The sequence below is a fragment of the Molossus molossus genome, unplaced genomic scaffold (assembly GCF_014108415.1).
Source record: "Molossus molossus isolate mMolMol1 unplaced genomic scaffold, mMolMol1.p scaffold_m16_p_13, whole genome shotgun sequence".
NCBI classification, from domain to species: Eukaryota; Metazoa; Chordata; class Mammalia; order Chiroptera; family Molossidae; genus Molossus; species Molossus molossus.
The window spans coordinates 51021301-51041537 of NW_023425348.1; the positions used below are offsets into that span (position 1 = coordinate 51021301).

At 43.7% G+C, this 20237-nt stretch overlaps 1 protein-coding gene across 2 annotated transcripts in view; it reads left to right on the plus strand.

Annotated features, from left to right (window-relative positions):
* SYT9 (synaptotagmin 9) overlaps positions 1-20237 on the plus strand; it is a 189784-nt gene that overhangs the window by 48428 nt on the left and 121119 nt on the right. For both annotated transcript variants that reach the window (XM_036259287.1, XM_036259286.1), the window contains exon 2: positions 13689-14037. In XM_036259287.1, coding sequence (XP_036115180.1) covers positions 13689-14037 — 349 coding nt within the window. The remainder of the gene's footprint in view (positions 1-13688; positions 14038-20237) is intronic.

The following is a 20237-nucleotide window of genomic DNA, read 5'->3' on the forward strand; positions in this document are numbered from 1 at the left end:
TTTTTTCTTCATGTCTAATTGCGGTGGCTAAGACTTCCAGTACTATGTTAAATAAGAATGGTGAAAGTGGGTATCTCTGTCTTGTTCCTGTTCTTAAGGGAAACGCTTTAAGTTTTTGCCCATTTAATAACATGCTATTTAGCCTCCATGTGTTCAAATGTCTTTGCGTGTTTTTGTTGTAATCGATTTCTGGTTTCATGCCATTATGATCTGAGAAGATGCTTGATATGATTTCAATCTTCTTGAACTTGTAGAGACATTGTTTGTGTCTTAACATGTGATCTATCTTTGAGAATGCCCCATGTGCACTTGAGAAGAATGTGAATTCTGCAGTTTTGGGGTATAATTCTCTGTAGGTATCTATTAAATTCATTTATTTAACGCATCATTTAGAGTCTCTGTTTTCTTGCTAATTTTTTTGTCTAGAGGATCTATCAAGTGATGTCAACAGGGTGTTGAAGTCTCCTGCTATGATTGTATTGCTGTCAATTTTTCCTTTGAAGTCCTCTAGATATTTTTAAATATATTTTGGTGCTTCTATATTGGGTGCATATATGTTTACCAAGGTTATATCTTCCTGTTGGATAAATTCTTTCAATATTATGTAGTGGCCTTCTTTGTCTCTAGTTATGGCCTTCATTATTATTATTATTATTTTTTTCTTAATCTTCACCCAAGGACATTTTTCCATTTTATTCAGATAGAGTGGGAGGGAGAGAGAGATGAAAATAGAGAGAGAAAGAAACATTGACGTGAAAAGGACACATCAAGTGGCTGCCTCCCACATGGCCCTGGTTGGGTCAGGGCCCAGGACAAACTGCAAATGAGGTACGTGCCCTTCACGGGAACGGAACCTGGGTCTCTCTGGACTGCTGGCCGATGCTCTAACCGCTGAGCCAAGCCGACCAGGGCAAGGCCTTCATTTTGAAATTTATTTTATCAGATATAAGTATTGCTACCCCAGCTTTTTTTTTTTTTTTTCTGTTTGCTTGGAAGATTTTTTTCCATCCTTTCACTTTAAACCAATGTGAGTCTTTTGTTGTGAGATGGGTCTCTTGTAAACAACATATATATGAGTCATGCTTTCTTATCCAATCAGCTACTCTGTGTCTTTTGATCTGAGCGTTAAGTCCATTTACATTTAATGTTTTACTGATATGTATTTACTTATTGCCATTTTTGTTTATTGTGGTTATATTTTTCTTCCTTTTTCTTCTACTAATTACAACAGTCCTTTCAACATTCCTTGCAGTGCTGGTTTGGTGCTAATATATATTCCCTTAGCCTTTTTTTGTCTGGGAAGCTCTTTATTTCACCTTCTATTTTGACTGATAGACTTGCTGGATAGAATAGTCTTGGATTCAGATCCTTTTCATTGAGTATTGCTTGCCATTTCCTTCTGGCCTGTAGTGTTTCTGTTGAGAAGTCAGCTGATAGCCTTATGAGGGTTCCTTTGTAGGTAACCTGTTGCTTATCTCTTGCTGCCTTTAGGATTCTCTTTTTGTCTTTAATTTTTGGCATTTTAATTATGATGTGCCTTGGTGTGTGCCTGTTGGGGTTCTTCTGACTTGGGGTCCTCTGTGCTTCTTGAACTTCAATGCCTTTTTCCTTTATCAAGTTAGGGAAGTTTTCTGTCACTATTTCTTCAAATATATTCTCTAACCCTTGCTCATTTTCTTCTTCTTCTGGAACTTCTATGATGCAGATGTTGTTACATTTCTAATTGTCCCACAGTTCTCTTAAGCTATCTTTCTGTTTTTTAAGTGTTTTTTTTCTTTTTGATTTTCTGATTGGGTGATTTTTTTCTACCATGTCTTCTGATTTACTGATCCAGTCCTCAGCTTCCTCTACTCTGCTGGTTATTCCTTCCAATGTGTTCTTTGTTTCTGTTTTGTCATTCTTTATTTCCACTTGGTTGGCTTTCAATGTTCCTATATCATTACTCATGGTGTTGAGCTCTTTACTCATGCTGTTGAGCTTCTTTATTATTATCTCTCTGAACTCTACCTCTGATAACTTGCTTAACTGCATTGCATTGATCTCATCTTCATAGAGTTCTCTTGTTCTTTCATTTCGGATCTGTTTCTTTGTTTCACCATTTTGGCTATCTCAGTAGGTTCTGGAGCCTGTCAGATTTTCCCTGTGGGTGTTGGTGTATTGCTGATTGTGGCTCCCTCTACTGGGTTTGGATGAGTATGGGAGGGCCCACATTAAACATCACTGTCAAGTCATCCTTTCCTGAGTATATTTGCAAGCCCAGGAAAGGTTTAGTTATCCTCTAGCTTTTTGTCTGGAGGCTATTAGTCTTAGTTACTTGATGAACTTTGGGATATAGCACTCAACTGAATGAAAACCTCCCTCAGGTGTTCAGAGTAAGAGGATTTCCAGCAGGTGGAGCAGATGCTTGCTGGCTGTTAATGAGCCTCAATTTTCATTTCTCTGGCCTGGCCAGGTAGTGTTAAATTTTTGAGGGAGAGGCTGTTGCTTCTCCCCAGGGATCTGGAAATGGGCTCTTTGAGTAACATGACTATTGTCCTGTGAGGGAGTGATTCAGCAAGAAACTCCCATCACCCTCTCAGCTCTCTAAGCTCCTGAGTCTCCACACAGTTCCACTCCAGTCCATGCTCCTTCTGCCAGAGCCGAAGGTGAGTGGTGTAGCTAATTTAGTGCTCTAAATGGCCCTCTGTGCTATGGAGCCGGCTTGGGATTTTAACCCCGAGGGAGCTGCTCACAGCTAAAACAGCTGCTGTCCATGGGCTCCTAGCCTGCCCTCTCTGCAGTTCCTACCAGACTCGATTCAGTGTCCTTTTTTCTGTCCCTGGTTATATGGGTCCTCTCCAGCTGCTTTTCTGTTGCTTTTTCCCAACAATTTGTCTTTATTTTAGTTGTATTTCAGTTTGGTCCTGGGAGATGGTCTGTGTAGCTTTCATTCACTCTGCCACTATTTTGGAATCTCTCTCATCTATATTTTGAAGCAAAAACTAGACATCTTATCATTTGAATATTTCCATATATATCCACACAACATAACCACAATACAGTTTTTATATCTAAAAGTAATTAATAATAATCTTTAATATTATTACATTTCTAGTTGAAATTTTCAATGTCTGATAAGTGTTTATTAATTGTGTAGTGCTTTAGATGCTGAGTCGTGTAATTGGGCCTGTTTCTTTCTTTTGCATGATAAGTGGGATGCTTGGAGCCAATTCAGTCACGATCTCTGGCAACTTTCCCAAACCTCATGAGTGCATTTGGCTGTTTACCTTATGCCTGGCTTCATCTTCATTTCACTTTTATTTTTCTTTGATCCTGATTTTCTCACAAAGTTTATGTTGTCCCACTGTCCTGTATACATTGTTAGCTGCCTCAAATCTTTTTGCAAAAAAAAAGTAAGTCATATGTAAATATCAGTGATCTTGAGCCTCTTGCCTCACTTCATTTTGCACCCAGACTGTGTTTTGGTTAATCCTCACCTGAGGATCCTTTTCCATTGATGTTTTAGATAGAGTGGAAGAGAGGGAGGTGGGGAGAGGGAGGGAGGGAGGGAGGGAGGAAGGGAGGGAGAGAGAGAGAGAGAGAGAGAGAGAAGAGATCAATGTGAGAGAGACACATAAATTGCTTGCCTTTTCCTTGACCCCAACTAGGGCCAAGGATTGAACCTGAACCCCAAGTATGTGCCCTTGACCAGGAATAGAACCCACAACCCTTTGGTGCATGGACTGGTGCTCTAACCACTGAGAAAATCCAGCCAGGGCTGCAGCAGACATTTTTTTCATTTTTCTATTGATCTTCAAATAGAATAGGAGTTAGGGAGAGGAAGGGAGAAAGAGAGAAACATTGACATGAGCGGGACACATCTACTGGTTGCCTCCCACACGACCATGACCAGGGCCAGGGATGAATCACAACCTTGAGAATTGAACTCTTGACTCATTGGTCCACGGGCTGATGCTCTAACTGCTGAGCCAGATTGGCCAGGGCTGCACCAGACCTTTAAATCAGTTCCTATCATTGCAGCTTCTGCCATGAAGTTTCCTCGCAGTCTCAATGCTCAGCACCACTTTTCCAGCTCTGATCTTTTGTTTCCCTCCTCAATTGGGATTCCAAGTTTCCTTTGCCTGCCTGCCCCTGGAAACACCACATTTCATTCATCCTGATCTGTGTCCTCACCATCAAGACATATACAAACTCTTTAGGTTCCAGCATAATCTCTTAGTTCTCTGAGACAACAAGAATTTGGGAGGGCAGTTGAAAGGAGAGCGCAGGATAGGCAGTCTGGGGTGGGTATCAAAATGTCCTCTAGTTCCCTGTTTTGCTCTGCGCTATATTTGTTGCTGTAAGAAGTAGAGTTGAGGCAGGACTGACCTGCAAGGCTCTAGGACAGTGGCTCCCGCTCTCTGGTGCCATATTTATTTATTGCATGATTCTTACAAGTCTGAAGCACACTGACAAAATCTAATATAACAGTTTTATTCATAAAGCTCAAGGTAGTATTTTAAGGAAATGATATTTGATTTTGGTGTTAAAACGGCCCTTCCTTGTACAACATGAGTGTAATAGTGAATGAGTTGTGTGTTTTCATATTGGTACGTACAAAGTAAAATGTTGTAGCCTCCATATAGTTTGATTATGAATCTGAAAGTTGAACAAAGATGAATAGATAAGGATGGATATCTTTTATCAGTTTGCCTTGGAAGGAAAACCATCCTGAGAGATGGAGGTTATTGTCATTGTCATAATTTTCATCCATTTGTTCCTTATCAACCAAGGAGTAGGATTAAATAAAGACTGCTTTTGCAATTGTTGTGGGATTATAGACTTAAGTTCACCAGAATGTACTAAACCACATATGCTTCACATACTGCACTAGTTTATAAAATGTTTCATTTTTTTCTCAATAATACTTGTTCTTTGTAAAAACTTAATATAGAAATGAAAGTCTCTTCAAATTTCATCCCAACAAAAATGCTTTGCTATATGTCTACATGGTTTTTAATGTAAAAATAAATAATTTAAGAATAAAAACATCAATATATACATATTGCCTATCAATGATAGACAGTATCTCTTGTTCCCTCAATTTGGAAGTCAACCTGTAACCTTTTGTTTGGTTTCATATTTCCTCTTTCTGCCTCTTAATTTGTGACATCCTTTCTGTTCATTTTAAATGGTCACAGTTGAAGACATTTATATTCTGTTCTACAGCCATACTTGTAGTCTTCTATTCTTTGTCTGTGTCTTGATTCTAAAAGTTGAGAATCAATAAATGGTGTTTGTGTGATAATGGATTTAAAATATTCTTTAATACAGAACCAAGAGGTATGCTATGATAATTTTTCTTTTTCTCAAAAAATTTTTCTGCTGGAATTCCTAATTTGTCTTTCTCCCCCTTTCATTTTTTAACTTCACCTGAGGATATGTTTTTACTGGTTTGAGAGAGAGGGAGGGAGGGAGAGAGAGAGAAACACGGATGTGAGAAAGATACATTGATCAGTTGCCTTCGTACACATCTCGACTGGGGATCAAACCCACAACCTAGGTATGTGCTCTACTGGGAATTGAACCCTCAACCTCCTGGTATACAAGATGATGCTCCAACCAACTGAGCCACCAGGCCAGGGCTCTTTCTCCCTCTAAAATTTAAATGCTATTTGAAGACAATAATATCATCAACAACTAAACTGTTCATCATGTCATTTATTTTCAAATCCTTTGTTTGAGCAGAAGTCCTTCCTAGATCCCACTCAGCCTTCCTGCTCTAGGTCTGCTGCTGAGCTCTGGGACTTCACTGGTTTTCTGAGTGGAACACAGTTTTTCTTGGGCACTATATTTTCTTCTGTCTCATATTAATCTCATACATTCACCCTCAAGTAACTTCCTATGATAGGTGAGTGGAAAGGAATCTTTCTGACTTCTTGTAGGTCTGAAAATGGTTTTTTCAGCCCTCACACTTCACTAATAGTATGTTTGAATATTGAATTATAAGGTGAACCTCATTTTTCTTCAGTAATTTGCAGACATTATTTCATCATCTAGTGTTTTGTTTGTTTGTTTATGAGAAGTCCAATGCCAATATGGTTCTAATTTATTTGCATTCATATTATTTTTGCTGAGATTTTATGATTTTCTCTAACTTTTTTGCTTTGACATTTCACAATCTAAGGTAGGGTTGTTTTATTATAAGTATCTAAGGTATCTAAGGTAGGGTTGTTTTATTATAAGTTTTCAGTAGAACTCTATCAATTTGTCCTTCAGTTCTAGGGCATTAAAAAAATGCTTTCCTGCCCTGGCTGGTTTGGCTCAGTGGTTAGAGCATCAGCCTGCAGACCCAAGCATGGATTTGATTTTAGTCAAGGGCATGTACCTCAGTTGCGGTTCATCCCCAGCCCTGGTCGGGGTCATACGGGAGGCAACCAATCAATTTGTCTTTCTCATGTCAATGTCTCTATCTCTGTCTCTCTGTCTCTCTCTCTCTGTCTTCTCTCTCTTCCCCTCCCTCCCTCCCACTCTGACGATAATTAGAAAAAAAAAGATGTTTTTAACTTTTATTTTCTCTATTTTTAACCTCCTGGAAAACTTAGATATTAGACCTTCTGGATGCACACTCTATATTTCATATATTTTGCTTAAATTTCCTGAATCTTTAGTCCACACTCAGGTAAATGTTCCTTGTCTTTACCTCTTTTGAATTCTTTATTTGTTTTAGCCATCATGTTATTTTACTTCTAAGAACATTGTCTTATTCTCCATTTCATTTAGTAGTAGTCTACTCTTGTTTTATGGGTGGCATCTTCTGGAATCTTCCTGTGAATGAAATGTATTTTAAGTTTTTATCTACTCTCTGATTTATCCTGTTTTCTCTAGGAACATCTTTTTGCTTCTATACGTTGATCTAGATTGCTGTAAGATTTCCTTACATGGCTAGTGATTCTTTTCAGCTTAGATATGTTTAATAATGAAGTCATAGAAAAGCTAACAATGAGGCTATGTATTTTTGAGTGAGATCTTAACACACAAGATTTACTTTGAGAGGATTATAAGGGTTCCATTTTTTGCAAGAATATAGAGAGTTCTATTCTTGGACAGATTGGACAATATTTTGGTGACGATTTTTAATCCATGCTCATATTTTCAGCCTGACATGTCAGTTTTATCCACGACCATGCTGGAAATGACTGTCTTGAGTCTGTCCAAATTCAGTAGGTCATGTTGCCTGCCCCTTAGATGTACCTCATCTGCATTTTCTTTCCTTCTTTCTTTCTTTTTACGGGGCTGGGGATGGGGTGGGCAGGGGGAGTGAGGTGGGGGCTGTGGCATCCTCTACTATGTCTTCCCAAAAACACAAATTAAAATCCTGTTTGCTGATGGACCCATGCTGTTTTCTTTGTGATTGTGGGTTTATACTTTTTATTTATTTTGAATCACTTAATGTGGGGGATGAGTCGTAGGAAGAACAGGATATAAATATATATGCAGATGTGCCATTATGAATCACATTCTCCTTAAAAATTTGATATACAGCCCGTCTGGTATGGCTCATTGGTTGAGCGTCAACCCATGCACTAAGAGGTTACAAGTTCGATTCCCAGTCAGGGCACATGCCTAGGTTGTGGGCCTGATCCCCAGTGTGGGGCACACAGGAGGCAGCCAATCGATGTTCTCTCTCATTGATGTTTCTATCTCTTTCTCCCTCTCCCTTCTTCTCTCTCTTTAATATCAATAAAGATTTGCTATGTATAAAGATATACATATTTGCACTGATATTTACTTATTAACATCAAGCCGAGATGTCTGTAATCTCCTCCTGCTAACAATATAGGACATTTCATTTGTTTTCACATCCTTCTTTTGTCCGTCTCCCATGTTTTGTTGAAATTGTTGGAATGTAAATGTGTGTATGGTAATCATGCCTTTGCTCTTATAAGTGTTCTTTTTCTTAACAGTTACATTAAACTTCATAATCTCATAACTAGCCATTATTTAGATTTAATATAATTTTTACTGTTTTCTTTGCTTATCACTAATTCTTGTGATCATAGTATGTATGTAGGTATATACAGTGATACCTCGGTTCTCGAACGCCTCGGTTTTTGACCAAATGGAGATTCGAGAAACTTTTGTCTCGGAATCCGAACAAATATTTGGAACTCGAACTTCCGAGATGAGCCGAATGGCGTTCATTCGGCCCAGCGCGCCTTGCTTGCGTCATCAGTGTGAGTGCAGAGAGAGAGTCACGCTTTGTGGAGTCACGCTTTCCTATTGGTTTCATTGCTTCGGTTCTCGAACAATTCGGTTCTCGACCGTCCTCCTGGAACGAATTATGTTCGAGAACCGAGGTATCACTGTATTTGCATAGTAGCTTTTTCCTTCTTGGGTTCTCTATTCTGACAGAAATTTTTATTTGTTTGGAGAATTTCCTTAGGTTTTATGCCGGAGAAACCACATGAATAGTGTATCTTTGGAGTCACTGGCTGCTGAAATGCCTTTCCTTCCCTCCTGGCTGTGGGGTTCTAGGGCGCCAGCCTCCGTTCCTGATCAGGTGGAACCTTGGGGTATCTGCTGCAGCCATACTTTGTACTCGAACAGTAGCCACTGTTCTAAACATCTCGCTGAGTATATGGATTAATTTGCCTTTTGCATTAATTTGATTTATGTCAAGAACCATTTATTCTGATGGCTCAGCTTGGCTCTCTTTTAAGTTGTTGATTTGTCCCATTTATCCCTGGACTTTTCTTTGGTTGTCAGTTTATGTGTTCCTTCTGGCCCTTCACAATTTAGCAGGGCAAGTATGGTTCCCCTGTCCATAAGCTTTCACTCACTGGACAATAATATTTGCCATTCCAAAGTAAGTCTTCAGGCCTGCAGGGATCCCTTAGAATTAAAGGTGTCCAGCTGGGATGTCTGCTGTGTTAGAGATGTCACTCCGTGTTGTATCTGGTGTCCAGAGATGTTACTGAAACACATTATGTCCTGTGGTTAGGGCTGATAGCCAGCGATAGAGGATTCTGACAGGCCGATTGCAGGGCCTTCCATGCCGCATCTTCCCTGGGAGGATGTACTCCGGCATCTCTGGGTAGTTTCATGCACGGTCACTCCCCAGCAGCAACAGCCCCCCTGGTCCGGATCAGAACTGGGTTACCATTGGTCTCCTTTTAGCCTTGATTGTCCATCTGGTTATCCTCTTCAGCATTGGACAAAAGCCAGTTAGAAAAATTATCCTTCTTATTCTTTAGAAAAACTATCTTTAGAATAATAATTTTTGATGTCTCTATTTTTTTTCAATTTTTATTATCAAATATACCACGAATGCCTAAGAGTATACATAGTGAATACACATAGTTTAAAGATCAATAATAAAAAGAATGGCCATGTACCTACCACCTAACTGAAGAAACAACTTCTGTTCTTCTAAATAAAGCTATTTTGTGATTCTAAGTGAATCTTCCCTCTCCCTTTCCTGAGGTCGTGGGGTAGGAGGTTGGTAGTATCTATGGCCTTAGTGACTCCATAGCAGTTTTCTCAATACTACTTCTTCTTTTTTTTTTTTTTTCTTTCTTTATTGATTTTAGAGAGAGAGGAAAGGGGAGGGAGAGCAAGATAAAAGCATCAATGAGAAAGAACATCTATTGGCTGCTTCCTGTATGCCCCTCCTGGGGATTCGACCCACCACCTGGGCATATGCCCTGACCGGGAATCGAACTGGAGACCTTTTGGTGCATGGGTCAATGCTCAACCACTGAGCCACACCGGCCGGGCTCTCAACACTTCTTTCTGGAAAAAGAGAGAAAAGTATGAATATATTGTGTGAGAGCTCCGTGAGCTGTTGCAAACAGAAGTCCGGATGATTGTGCTCAGTGGCTGGTGCGGCAGCACAGGTCACCACAGTTTCCCTTGGCAGGTGTTCCCCGGCCCATTGCTAACCCACATGGCGAATAAGAAACAGTCACTCTTGCCACTTGCCAAAAATTTTCTCTAACAACTCTATGCACAGAAATCTGTGACTGTGAATGTGACTAGCGCCTCCTAGAGTTTACAGGCCATACTGCATGCAGTTCACGCTAAACACAGGGAGTGGCTACAGGGTTCCTCAGGTGGACTTCATCATACCTTTACTGAATGCCTCCTACATGCCAGGCCCTCTTTCCGACGCTTGGGATTCAATGCTACATTGACAGATGAGCTCTCTGCACTCATGGGTCCCCCATGACTGGACTTGTGAGCAAGCTGTTTTTTGGGTGCATGAGCTGGGAGTCAACTAATAAATTAACAAACTGGAATTATTCTTGCACTGGGTCAGGGCCCTGTGATTTCTAGCAAAGGTGAGCCCAGTCTTTAATTTATTTAGCATGTTTTCTATGCCAAGTAAAGCCCGAGGCACCATGCTGTACCAAGCTAGTAAGTTCTCAAGTGGATGACCTGCTTTACCCTGGACAGTCCTGGGTGAAGTCTCTTGTCCCATGTGATTATTTCTCTCACCTCTTTTCCCTCTTTTTTTTTATCGTCACCCAAGGACATTTTTCCATTTTTTGTTCAGACAGAGCGGGAGGGAGCGGGAGGGAGAGAGAGAGAAACATTGACATGAAAGGGACACATCAAGTAGCTGCCACCCACAGGACCAACCAGGGCCGGGGACAAACTGCAACCAAGGTAGGTGCCCTTAGCGCAAACCGAACCCGGGTCTCTCTGTACCGTAGGCCGACGCTCCAACCGCTGAGCCAAACCGGCCAGATCTCTTTTCCCTCTTAAAAGTATCCCAACCTTGGGCAATAAGTTACAGGGTCATGTATATTAGTCAACGTTTTGCCATGGTAACAAACACCTTCAAAATCTTAGTGAGTTAAAACATCAGCTACTTAGTGAGTCTATGGATCAGCTGCAGACTCTGGCCACGTCTGTGGGTCAGGTTTCAGTTTGCTCCTCATTCTGGAGTTTGCGCCTGTGCCACAGCCATGCCGTGGTGGCGCGCAGGCTGGACGGTCAGCCCTTACGTGAGATCCCTCTTCCCTCGGCACAAGGTGGCAGCCCAGAATCCTGTGGTCTGAGGTGGTGTGGGCCATATCTACTCATATTTCATTGACCAGAGCAAGTCACATGGCCAAGACCGACATGGGATGTAGGGGTTTATGCGCCTCCCTCCGAGGGGGCGCTGTGGTGGGGAGAGTGGATATCGGGTAAATAATAATGCAGCTGACCCTACTGCCTTCCTCATACCCCTCCTCTGGCTGTTGCTGGTGGTCTCCGGTTGGTGCCTGTGTCAGGACAGAGCTGGGGTTACTAACAGGAAAGAGGGAGGAGTTTTGCCTCCATCTGGATTACAGAATGTTAAGGGATTTCACTGTGGTGTGAAGCCTGTTTTTAGATTTCATTGGAGGGAGTGGGGGTTGGTGTCCTGTGACAGCCTGATTAACTGGGACAGGGTCTCCTTCCCTGTGTCCCACCACTACCATCTATCATAGAAGTTTCACCAACACATTTCACTCTTCTGGGTGAGCTGGCAGGACCTGGTGGAGCCTGCGGCCACCCCTGCTCCCCTACCTCCTGGCGGGGCTCTCTGACCGGTGATGTCCGCTGCCCTTTCCTTTGCCCCACTGACTGCTCCCTAGTCCTCATCCCTGCCCTTGTTGCTCTGCAGCCGGGGTGTTTTATGTTTATTTCTCCCTTGGTGTCCAGTGGTTTCATTTGCTTGTGTGCAGTGTGCAGCACTGATTGGCTTTCCCTTGAAAACAATTCCAGAAATCCCTCCATGTTACTGGTTCGCTGAGAGATCGATGGCACCCATCCTTGTTTTCCATTGTTATGTAGTTTGCTTCTCCCATTTCCGTGGGATGGAAGACAGAAAAGTGGCCAAGATTTGAGCTCGGTTACCCCTGTTGAAGTTGGAACCCCAGTGTTTTCAAACAGAGATATAAGATTGTTTCGCCACAAGGGCAAAGATTGATTGGGAGTCAGAGAGGAGATACGTTAGATCCGTCACCAGCCCTAGCAGCTGGCTGCCTGTCAGGAGCAATTTCTCATGAAGAAACTGTTCCGTCATTTCAGAAGAATGATCAGGGACCTTCAGAGTCGTGTTGAGAAGCACATGGATGCTAGGCGGTCCGCTTGACTCAGGAGGTAAGTGCTTTGCAGGAAGGGTTCAGGGGCATGCCTAAGCAAAATACAAATGGTCACGTATCATGGCTTGTTGGCGTGCTATAGATAGTTAACATTGTGAGTATTAAATAACTAATTCTTAACTTTCTTCTTTACCATTGTATCTCCAAAGCCTAGCACAGTACCTGGCATGTAAGGATATTCAGAAAACTTTGGCTAAAGCAGGTGCGAACATTGCTGATGGGCAGTAGAGATATAACCTGGGGAGAGTCCTTGTAGCACAGTAAGGGCATTAGGGGTGTCCTTTAAAGGAAGGGGTTCACAGCCACCACAGCACCAGGAATGGGCTTAGGTTGATGCCTCAGCTTCCTTGGCTTTACTAGTAAATGGGGCAGAAGCATGGAGGGGGTTGGGCTTTGTTCTGGGAGTTACAAGCCACTGGACACGCACTGCCATGGACCCTAGCTGAGGCCCTGGGGCCACCAGCCACGTGCTGCACCCTTACTCCTGGGCGCACGCCAGGTGCATGTGGGCTTTTTCTGGCCACTGCAGCCACCCATGCTGCAGGTTGGAAACACCCCCTGAGAGCTTCTCTCAAATCAGGGGCTGAAGGGAGTTGATGTTACAAAGAGCCCATGTCCCTGCCCCCGGGGAGGGAGACTCCAGGCATGGAGCCTCCCCAGCAGGCACAGCCTCCAGTCCCGCGCGGTGGTAACTGGCTTGAGAAAGCCCATTTGCTGGCTTCCCTCCCTGGTCCCTCCCCTGGTCCCCTACCTGTGTTGTCTCCATCCCAACAAACACTTGCCCCTGAATACTTGTCTCAGGTCTGCCAACTGGGGAAGTCGGAACTGGGTCCCAGGCACCCTGGGCCCCGGGATGTGGAATTCCTGAGGCTTCAGATGACTCGAGCTTCCTTTTGCTTAGACCCTTCAAAGTTAATATTAAAAAAATAGAGAAAAAGCACTCTAGGTTTTTCTTTGTTTGTTTTATAAAGTTGTCGCTTAAACAATTCCCAAGTGATATTATACAGCTCTCTGAGATGACAGAGGATTTTGTTGTTGTTGACACTATTACAGATGTCCCCCGTCTTCCTTCCCTTTGTTCCCCATCTTTCTCCCCTGGGTCCCCTCCACCCAGCCCCCCAACCTCCCCTGGCCTTCACCACTCGGTTGTCTGTGTCCACGGGCCATGCATACATGTTCTTTGGCTACTCTCTTCACCTTCCTTTCTCCAGTCCCCCACCACCTCCCCTCTGAGGTGACAGAGGAATTTTGAAGGACAGTTGAAACTGCCCTTCTCGCTCAGTGTCAACGATCAGTGTTGCCGTGGGAGAGTGTAAACAGCACCGCTGTGGTTGACCTGCAGGCTCCCGAGTCCCCTGGATACCCTGTCTCTTGTTTCTCAACACAGCCTGTGTGTTACTTCCTCTGCTCGTGTCCAGGTCCCCACTGTCTGTACCTCAGAATCGGAGGACCCATGGCCTTCCTCAGCCGGCTGCTGAGAGATGAACGGATGACAGGGTTGTTCTACCCGCCCTGTGCATTGGGGGGTGGGGGTGGCAGTCATACTGACCTTCCATCTTTGCTTCTTTGCAGATATCTCAGTGAGCCTGCTGACCCTTGTGGTCACTGCCTGTGGCCTCGCTCTCTTTGGTGTGTCTCTCTTCGTGTCTTGGAAACTCTGCTGGGTTCCGTGGCGAGAACGAGGCCTGTTCTCTGGTAGCAAAGACAACAACCAGGAGCCTCTTAACTACACGGACACAGAGACCAATGAGCAGGAGAACAGTGAGGGCTGCCTAGACCCTCCCAGCCCCTGCCCTGACTCCTCCATGAAGATCAGCCACACCTCCCCCGACATTCCCCTCTCCACCCAGGCGGGGGCCCCGAACTGTGCCCGCGGCGTCCGCGTGAAGCGCCAAGTCACAGAGCCAACCACGTCGACTCGGTCAGTAATGCCTCCTTCCTTTCTGAGCGCAAGGCAAGGACCCCTGCCTGTCCCCCCCTCCCCCGCCTCTCGGCAGCAGTGGTGTTGAGTAGCCAAGGAGCCTGTGACCTTTCACGTGTCCATTCAGTGTCACAGACATGAATACAGGACACCTTGGTGCTTCCTATACTCCAGTGCGGTTTCTGAGCTCTGCGTGGTCTCTGCTTAGTCCGTAATAACGGTAGTTGGCACTACTAAGACTTACTGTGTCAGGTACTCTCTAAGAACATTATCTGCGTTATTTTATTATAGCTCACAACCTTGGGTGAGATGATCCTATTATCATTTTCATTTTACAGAAGAAACTTAATTCAAGGAGATTAAGTAACAGTCATATATTGGGAAGCACCCAGGTCAGGGTTTGAACCCTGGTTTGATCAATGCCAGAGCCCGAGTGTTAAACCAGTGCTGTGGAGTTTGCTCTGGTGCCTCTGACCCAGAGCAAACCACGGGCTCTCTGCACACTCCAGAGTGGCCAGAGGTCTCTGTCTACCGCCGGCCTTTGCAGGGCCCGCAGAATGCCTCTCTTTCTGTGTCTGGAGGCTCTGTGTGCTTCAGCAGTGGAGAAATAGTGTAATGCAGTCATAAAGCAAGGGTTCTGGGGTCCAGTGAACTGACTTCACTGACCTGTGTGACATGGGACACCTCCATCTTCGTCTAGTTCCATCGCCTCTTCTGTAAGAGGAAGAGTGACAGCAGACGTGTAGATGGTTTTAAGAATGAAGCACTAGCATGGACATCATGCGCTTTGCACACACCTACACCTGGTAAATACTCCAAACGCGAGCTGCCGGTCTGCTCACGGGGTCGCTACAATCAGCATCATTATCATGGAGACAGGCCTCTCTCATCACTCAGATGTTGCATAAAGGTGGCTTTGAGGTCAAACAGCCAATTCTGAATCATTGGATATAAAAGTTCACTCCTAATAAGGGACTTTAGGAACAGAGAGTCAGGAAGCAGCTTTGTTTAAAATGAAAAGGTTTGCGTCAGCGATAGCCAGAGGAAAAGCTTGTGCTATTATTTGGAAAGTGTGAGCAGTCTGGGGGTGTTTTTAAAAAAAAATCTCTTTTTATTTGTTCTCTAGAAACAGCAATACGATTTTACCCTTTTTAATGTTGATCGAGTTTATCCTAGAGGCTCTGCTCATTCACATCAAGTGGGATGGAATATGACAGTTTGTAATTTAATTTCTTCAGAAACCTGCTTTAGCATCATTTCCAATTCTGAATCGAAGAGCTAACCCTAAACAATTCCTCTGCGAGGAAAGGGAAAGTTGTTTGCCTTTTGACTGAAAAGAAATCCCCAGACTTTGTCACTAGGATTTCTCTTCAGATGTAACACTGAAATGTAACCGGAGCTCTTCTGATGCAGCAGCGTAGACATATAACAAACCTCGGTCCTCCGGTCGCAGGGCCTGTCAGAGGGAGTCTGTTGAAACTCTCTCCGGTTTGGTTTTCCTCTGCATGCCGGTTGTTCTGATTCGGGTTCCATCAGTACAGGGTGAGAGTGCTGGGCTTTTAGGTTATAAAGCTGAGGACTCTGCATAATTCTAATGCATTGATAGCGGCCATGTCACTAGAATTATCACAGTATTTATTCTAGAAAAATGTGTAAGTACTCTGCATATCAAAAAATGTATTTTAGCCCTGGCCAGTTTGGCTCAGCGGTTAGAGCGTCGGCCTGCGGTCCGGAGAGACCCGGGTTCGGTTCCCGCTAAGGGCACGTACTTCGGTTGCAGTTTGATCCCGGCCCTGGTTGGTCGTGCGGGTGGCAGCCACTCGATGTGTCCCTTCACATCGATGTTTCTCTCTCTCTCTTCCTCTCTCTCCCTCCCACTCTATCTGTACAAAAAATGGAAAAATATCCTCGGGTGAGGATAAAAAAAAAAATAATAAAAAATAAAAAAATGTATTTTATTAAAAAATAAAATGACCTGGCCAGTGTAGCTTGGTGTTTAGAGCGTCGGCCCACAGACTGAGGGTTGCAGGTTCGGTCCCCAACCCTGGTCGGAGTCGTGCAGGAGGCAGCTGATTGATGTGTCTCTCTCCCATTGATTTTTCTCCCTCCCTCCCTCCCTCCCTCCCTCCCTTCTAGTCTGTCTAAAACCCAATGGAAAAATATCAGTAGATGAGGATTAACAAAAAAATGTATCAATAAAAAATAAAAATAAAAACTATAGATATCGTCACCACTGATTTGTGTAATTTAGATAGAAGAAAAAAAATAAATAAAAAGAGAAGAGAGAAGGAATTATTCCTATAAAATATATTTTACACCCAGTCGGTGTGGTTGAGTGTCAACCCATGCACCAAGAGGTCACCGGTTTGATTCTCGGTCAGGGCATATGCCCAGATTGTGGGCCCAATTCCCAGTAGGGGGTATGCAGGAGGCGGCCGATTGATGTTCTCTCTCATCGATGTTTCTCTCTCAAATCAATCAATAAAATAAAATATAGTTTACATTTAGCTTTATTTCCATTTTGGAGTCATGCAATTAAATTCTCTTATCTGAGGGCCAGAACAACTTTAGTTCTATATGAACTACCATAAGGAAACTCTTTTGATCTGCATTTGACCTGCTACTTATCATTTGCATAACTGTACATTTAAAACATTCTCATCTAAATTACTGCTGACCTACTTTTATCCGGAAATACACATCTTTGCTGATGGTATTACCGTAAGAATAGTGTAGGGTCCTATAATTCTCTAAGAGTTGTGTTATATTATGAACACATACACACACACAAAGCATTTTCACAGACAAAAATGAGAAAAGTTAGTGAAATTCCCTTCATGCTCCAAAACAATTTTAACATCCTTTTATAAGTAACATTTTTTATACCTTATCTGGGGAGGGAGAAGGTACTCTGCTGAGATGGCACTAAGCTGTCTGCTCTGCTAGTTACTGTTCCTTCTCCCTTCTATCTCGTTATGTTCTTGACCTTCTCACTGTTGTCACATTCTTCCTTACCGTTTCCCTCCTGCAGCTGTTATCTCTGGTCCCAAACTCCCGGGACATGTCCTTGGCCCAGAGCACATAAGGCTTAGACTCCCAGGTAAGGGCATCCCCACTGTCATTGCAATGGGCATAGCTTCCGCCGTAGCATTTCCGTCAGAAAGCCCACCCTCACCTGCCTCTTCAGCCTGGACAGGTGCAGCGCCCAGCAATGCCTTTGGAATGTTCTAACAACGAGCTTGGTTTCATCTTCTGAGAATGTTTCTGGTCAGGATGACTTTCTGTTGTTCTTCCAAGATCAAACACATTAGCATTCTCTTTCTAGTGAGCTCAATTATTATTAGAACGCTCCGAAATTCTTGTTAATTCTTTTTAATTTGGATGAAATCTCTTTTGTGTAATGATCTAACCCTGGGACTATGGGAGTTTTTTTCAGAATTTTTTTTAATTCCCAGAACATTTTAAAGGTCTCTATTCCAAATATATGCAACTCCCTGGATCCTCAAAATAGAAGGAACCTTAGCAGAGTCTCTAATCCCATCTCTGATTTATGTCCCATGGCGAAAGTCTAATCTGTTTTCCAAGCCTTCTCAAATTTCCTGTGTAATCTATAAAGCATGTTTCTAGAGTAAATACAGGAATGCCATGGATGTAATAGTTTCTTATAATTAAATCCCAGCGTAGAAAATACACATTTACATCTAGTTTCAGGGTCTCATGGAGGTTGAGAGAGGTCTAAGGCAGCTTCCATGTTTGAAGCTGTCAGTTTATGAAGATCTGAAAGAAGAATAAACAAGCACTTCGAAAAGTTTTCAATGTTTCTATCTAAGAATGCGCCCTGTACAAGACAATCCAGCTTAATAGAATTGTGCTACTCTTAGAGTAATCACAACGTTTTACTCTAGTGCGCCACTTACTGGAGTTTTATAAAAATTTCACTTGCCACACCACAATCTCCTTATCAGATCAGTTAAGACGTGGTGTAATATGGCCACAGTCTGCTTCTATCAGCCGTCAGCCTCATCTCTTGGCCATGGCCACCATGTGGCACAGCTCAGAGGACACTGTTAACATGGACCCGGTAGGAGGCCTTATGTGAAAAGTTCATCTCGCTGCAGCTGTCCTGGCCTCCCTTAGCTCCGTCAGTGTCTCCAGCCCTTTCCTGCCTGGGGGCCCTTACACAGGCTGTTCCCTCAGCCTGGAATGCTTTTCCTTTTCCTTTCCCATGCCTGGCTCCTTTGCAGCCCTCATTCGCATCTAAAATGTCACCTCCTGTCCTGGCCGGTTTGGCTCAGCGATTAGAGCATCAGCCTGTGGTCCAGAGAGACCCGGGTTCGGTTCCCGCTAAGGGCACGTACCTCGGTTGCAATTTGTCCCCGGCCCTGCTTGGGTCTTGTGGGTGGCAACCACTCGATGTGTCCCTTTCACGTCGATGTTTCTCTCTCTCTCTCTCTCCCTACAACTCTATCTGAACAAAATATGGAAAAATGTCCTCGGGTGAGGATTAAAAATAAATAAATAAATAAAATGTCACCTCCTCAGAAGGGCCTCCCTGATCTCCCTGTCTGAAGCATGTGTTCTTTCCTTTACTCCCTCCCACTCCTAATTCTCTCACACACTGCCTTGTTTCCTCTTCTTCACCGGAGTGAACTCTATTTTTAACTAAATGGTTGTTTGGTCAGTGCCTATACTCCCTCTAGATGATGAGTTTTATGAGCTCAAAGACCAACCACCACTTTGTTTCTCCCTAATATGTAACCCCTGGTGTGGCCTCTGGCTCATAGCAGACTTTTTTCCTGAATGACTGACAACACATTCATCAATATCAGGCCACTTTTCTGTGTTCTACCGACAGAAGTGGCAAAGGGCCAACGAGTAAATTGAGTAGGGCCCAGAGTGGTCAGAGGCTGGTGGAAGGCGATCTGCTCGAGGTCTCACGTTCATTAAGAGCCTGACAGACTCTGACCTCACTTCTGAACTGTGCTGTTGGTAGAGTCACCAAAGTACACTGACCAGGCTGAAAGAAGACAGGCATCGTACCTTAAATGTAAATCATCCCGTTACATGCCACATACGTGGTATGCTGGGATGAAATGTTGTAACTCCTCTCTGAGTAAATAGCAAATGCTATTAAGCTAAACTGTTTTGTGTTGAGAGAGCATGGATTAGATGGAAATTTTAAAATAAATTTTTGAATTGCTCTTTAGTCACTACTTCAGATTTTTATATATTGACAGCTTCAAAAATGGAAGTTACCTAGACCTCTCTGAACTAGATGCAAATGTGTCTTTTCTCTCCTGGGATTTAATTATAGGAAACTATTACGTCCACGCATGCCTGTATTTACTCGACACATACATCAAGCATCTGCTGCATGCAAAGTTCTACACTATGTGCTAGTAATAAAGAGGAAAAAGATACAGCTCTGGCCTCCAAGGCCCACAGACGAGAGGGGGACATATACAAGAAGAGCATCAATTACATACGTTAAAGTGCTCAAACTGTTGACTCTGGCAGGAGTGTGTAAGATGTGTGGGTTGGGCTGAAGACAGGGGCCCGTTCAGTCTGTAGTAATGAGGTTCTGAACTCGGTTGGAAGTGGTGGGAACCGAAAGAGGCATGAGATGTGAGCTCCTGAGAAAAGGGCAAATCATAGCGGTGGGAACATAGGCTCATCTTAGTAACGGGATACAGTATCTGAAGGTGACACTCAGGTTTTAAACCTGTTTAACTTGGGAGGGGGTGGGAGGAAGCAGGTTACGCTTCAGTGTATCTAACTGCACTTGACCACACACCTCCACTGGCCAAGGCCCGATGCCCACATCTTCATTACCTCACTCCCTCTAGAAGCCTCTGAATCCATTACAAGAAACCCTCAGATGCCCCCGTCCTGCCCTTGTAGTCAGTTAACTGCATCTGTCCCTGTCTGCCTGCGGATCAGGACAACCCAACTCTCTCCTCTCCATCACCACAGGAGTTTCAAGAAGGGAAACAGTCCTCTGTACTGTTTCCAAGCCTCCCTATCCTGACTTGATCCTAGTAAAGAACCCCATGGTGGTTCTGAACTCACAATTTGCTTCTCTCTCTTTCCTCTCCTTGGACCTGAAGCCTTGTCAACATGAATGCCCCAGAACCATGGAAAAGACCAGCTGAGTTTCACCTCTGAGAGGGGGTCCCCGAGATGAGGGAGGATACAAGAGC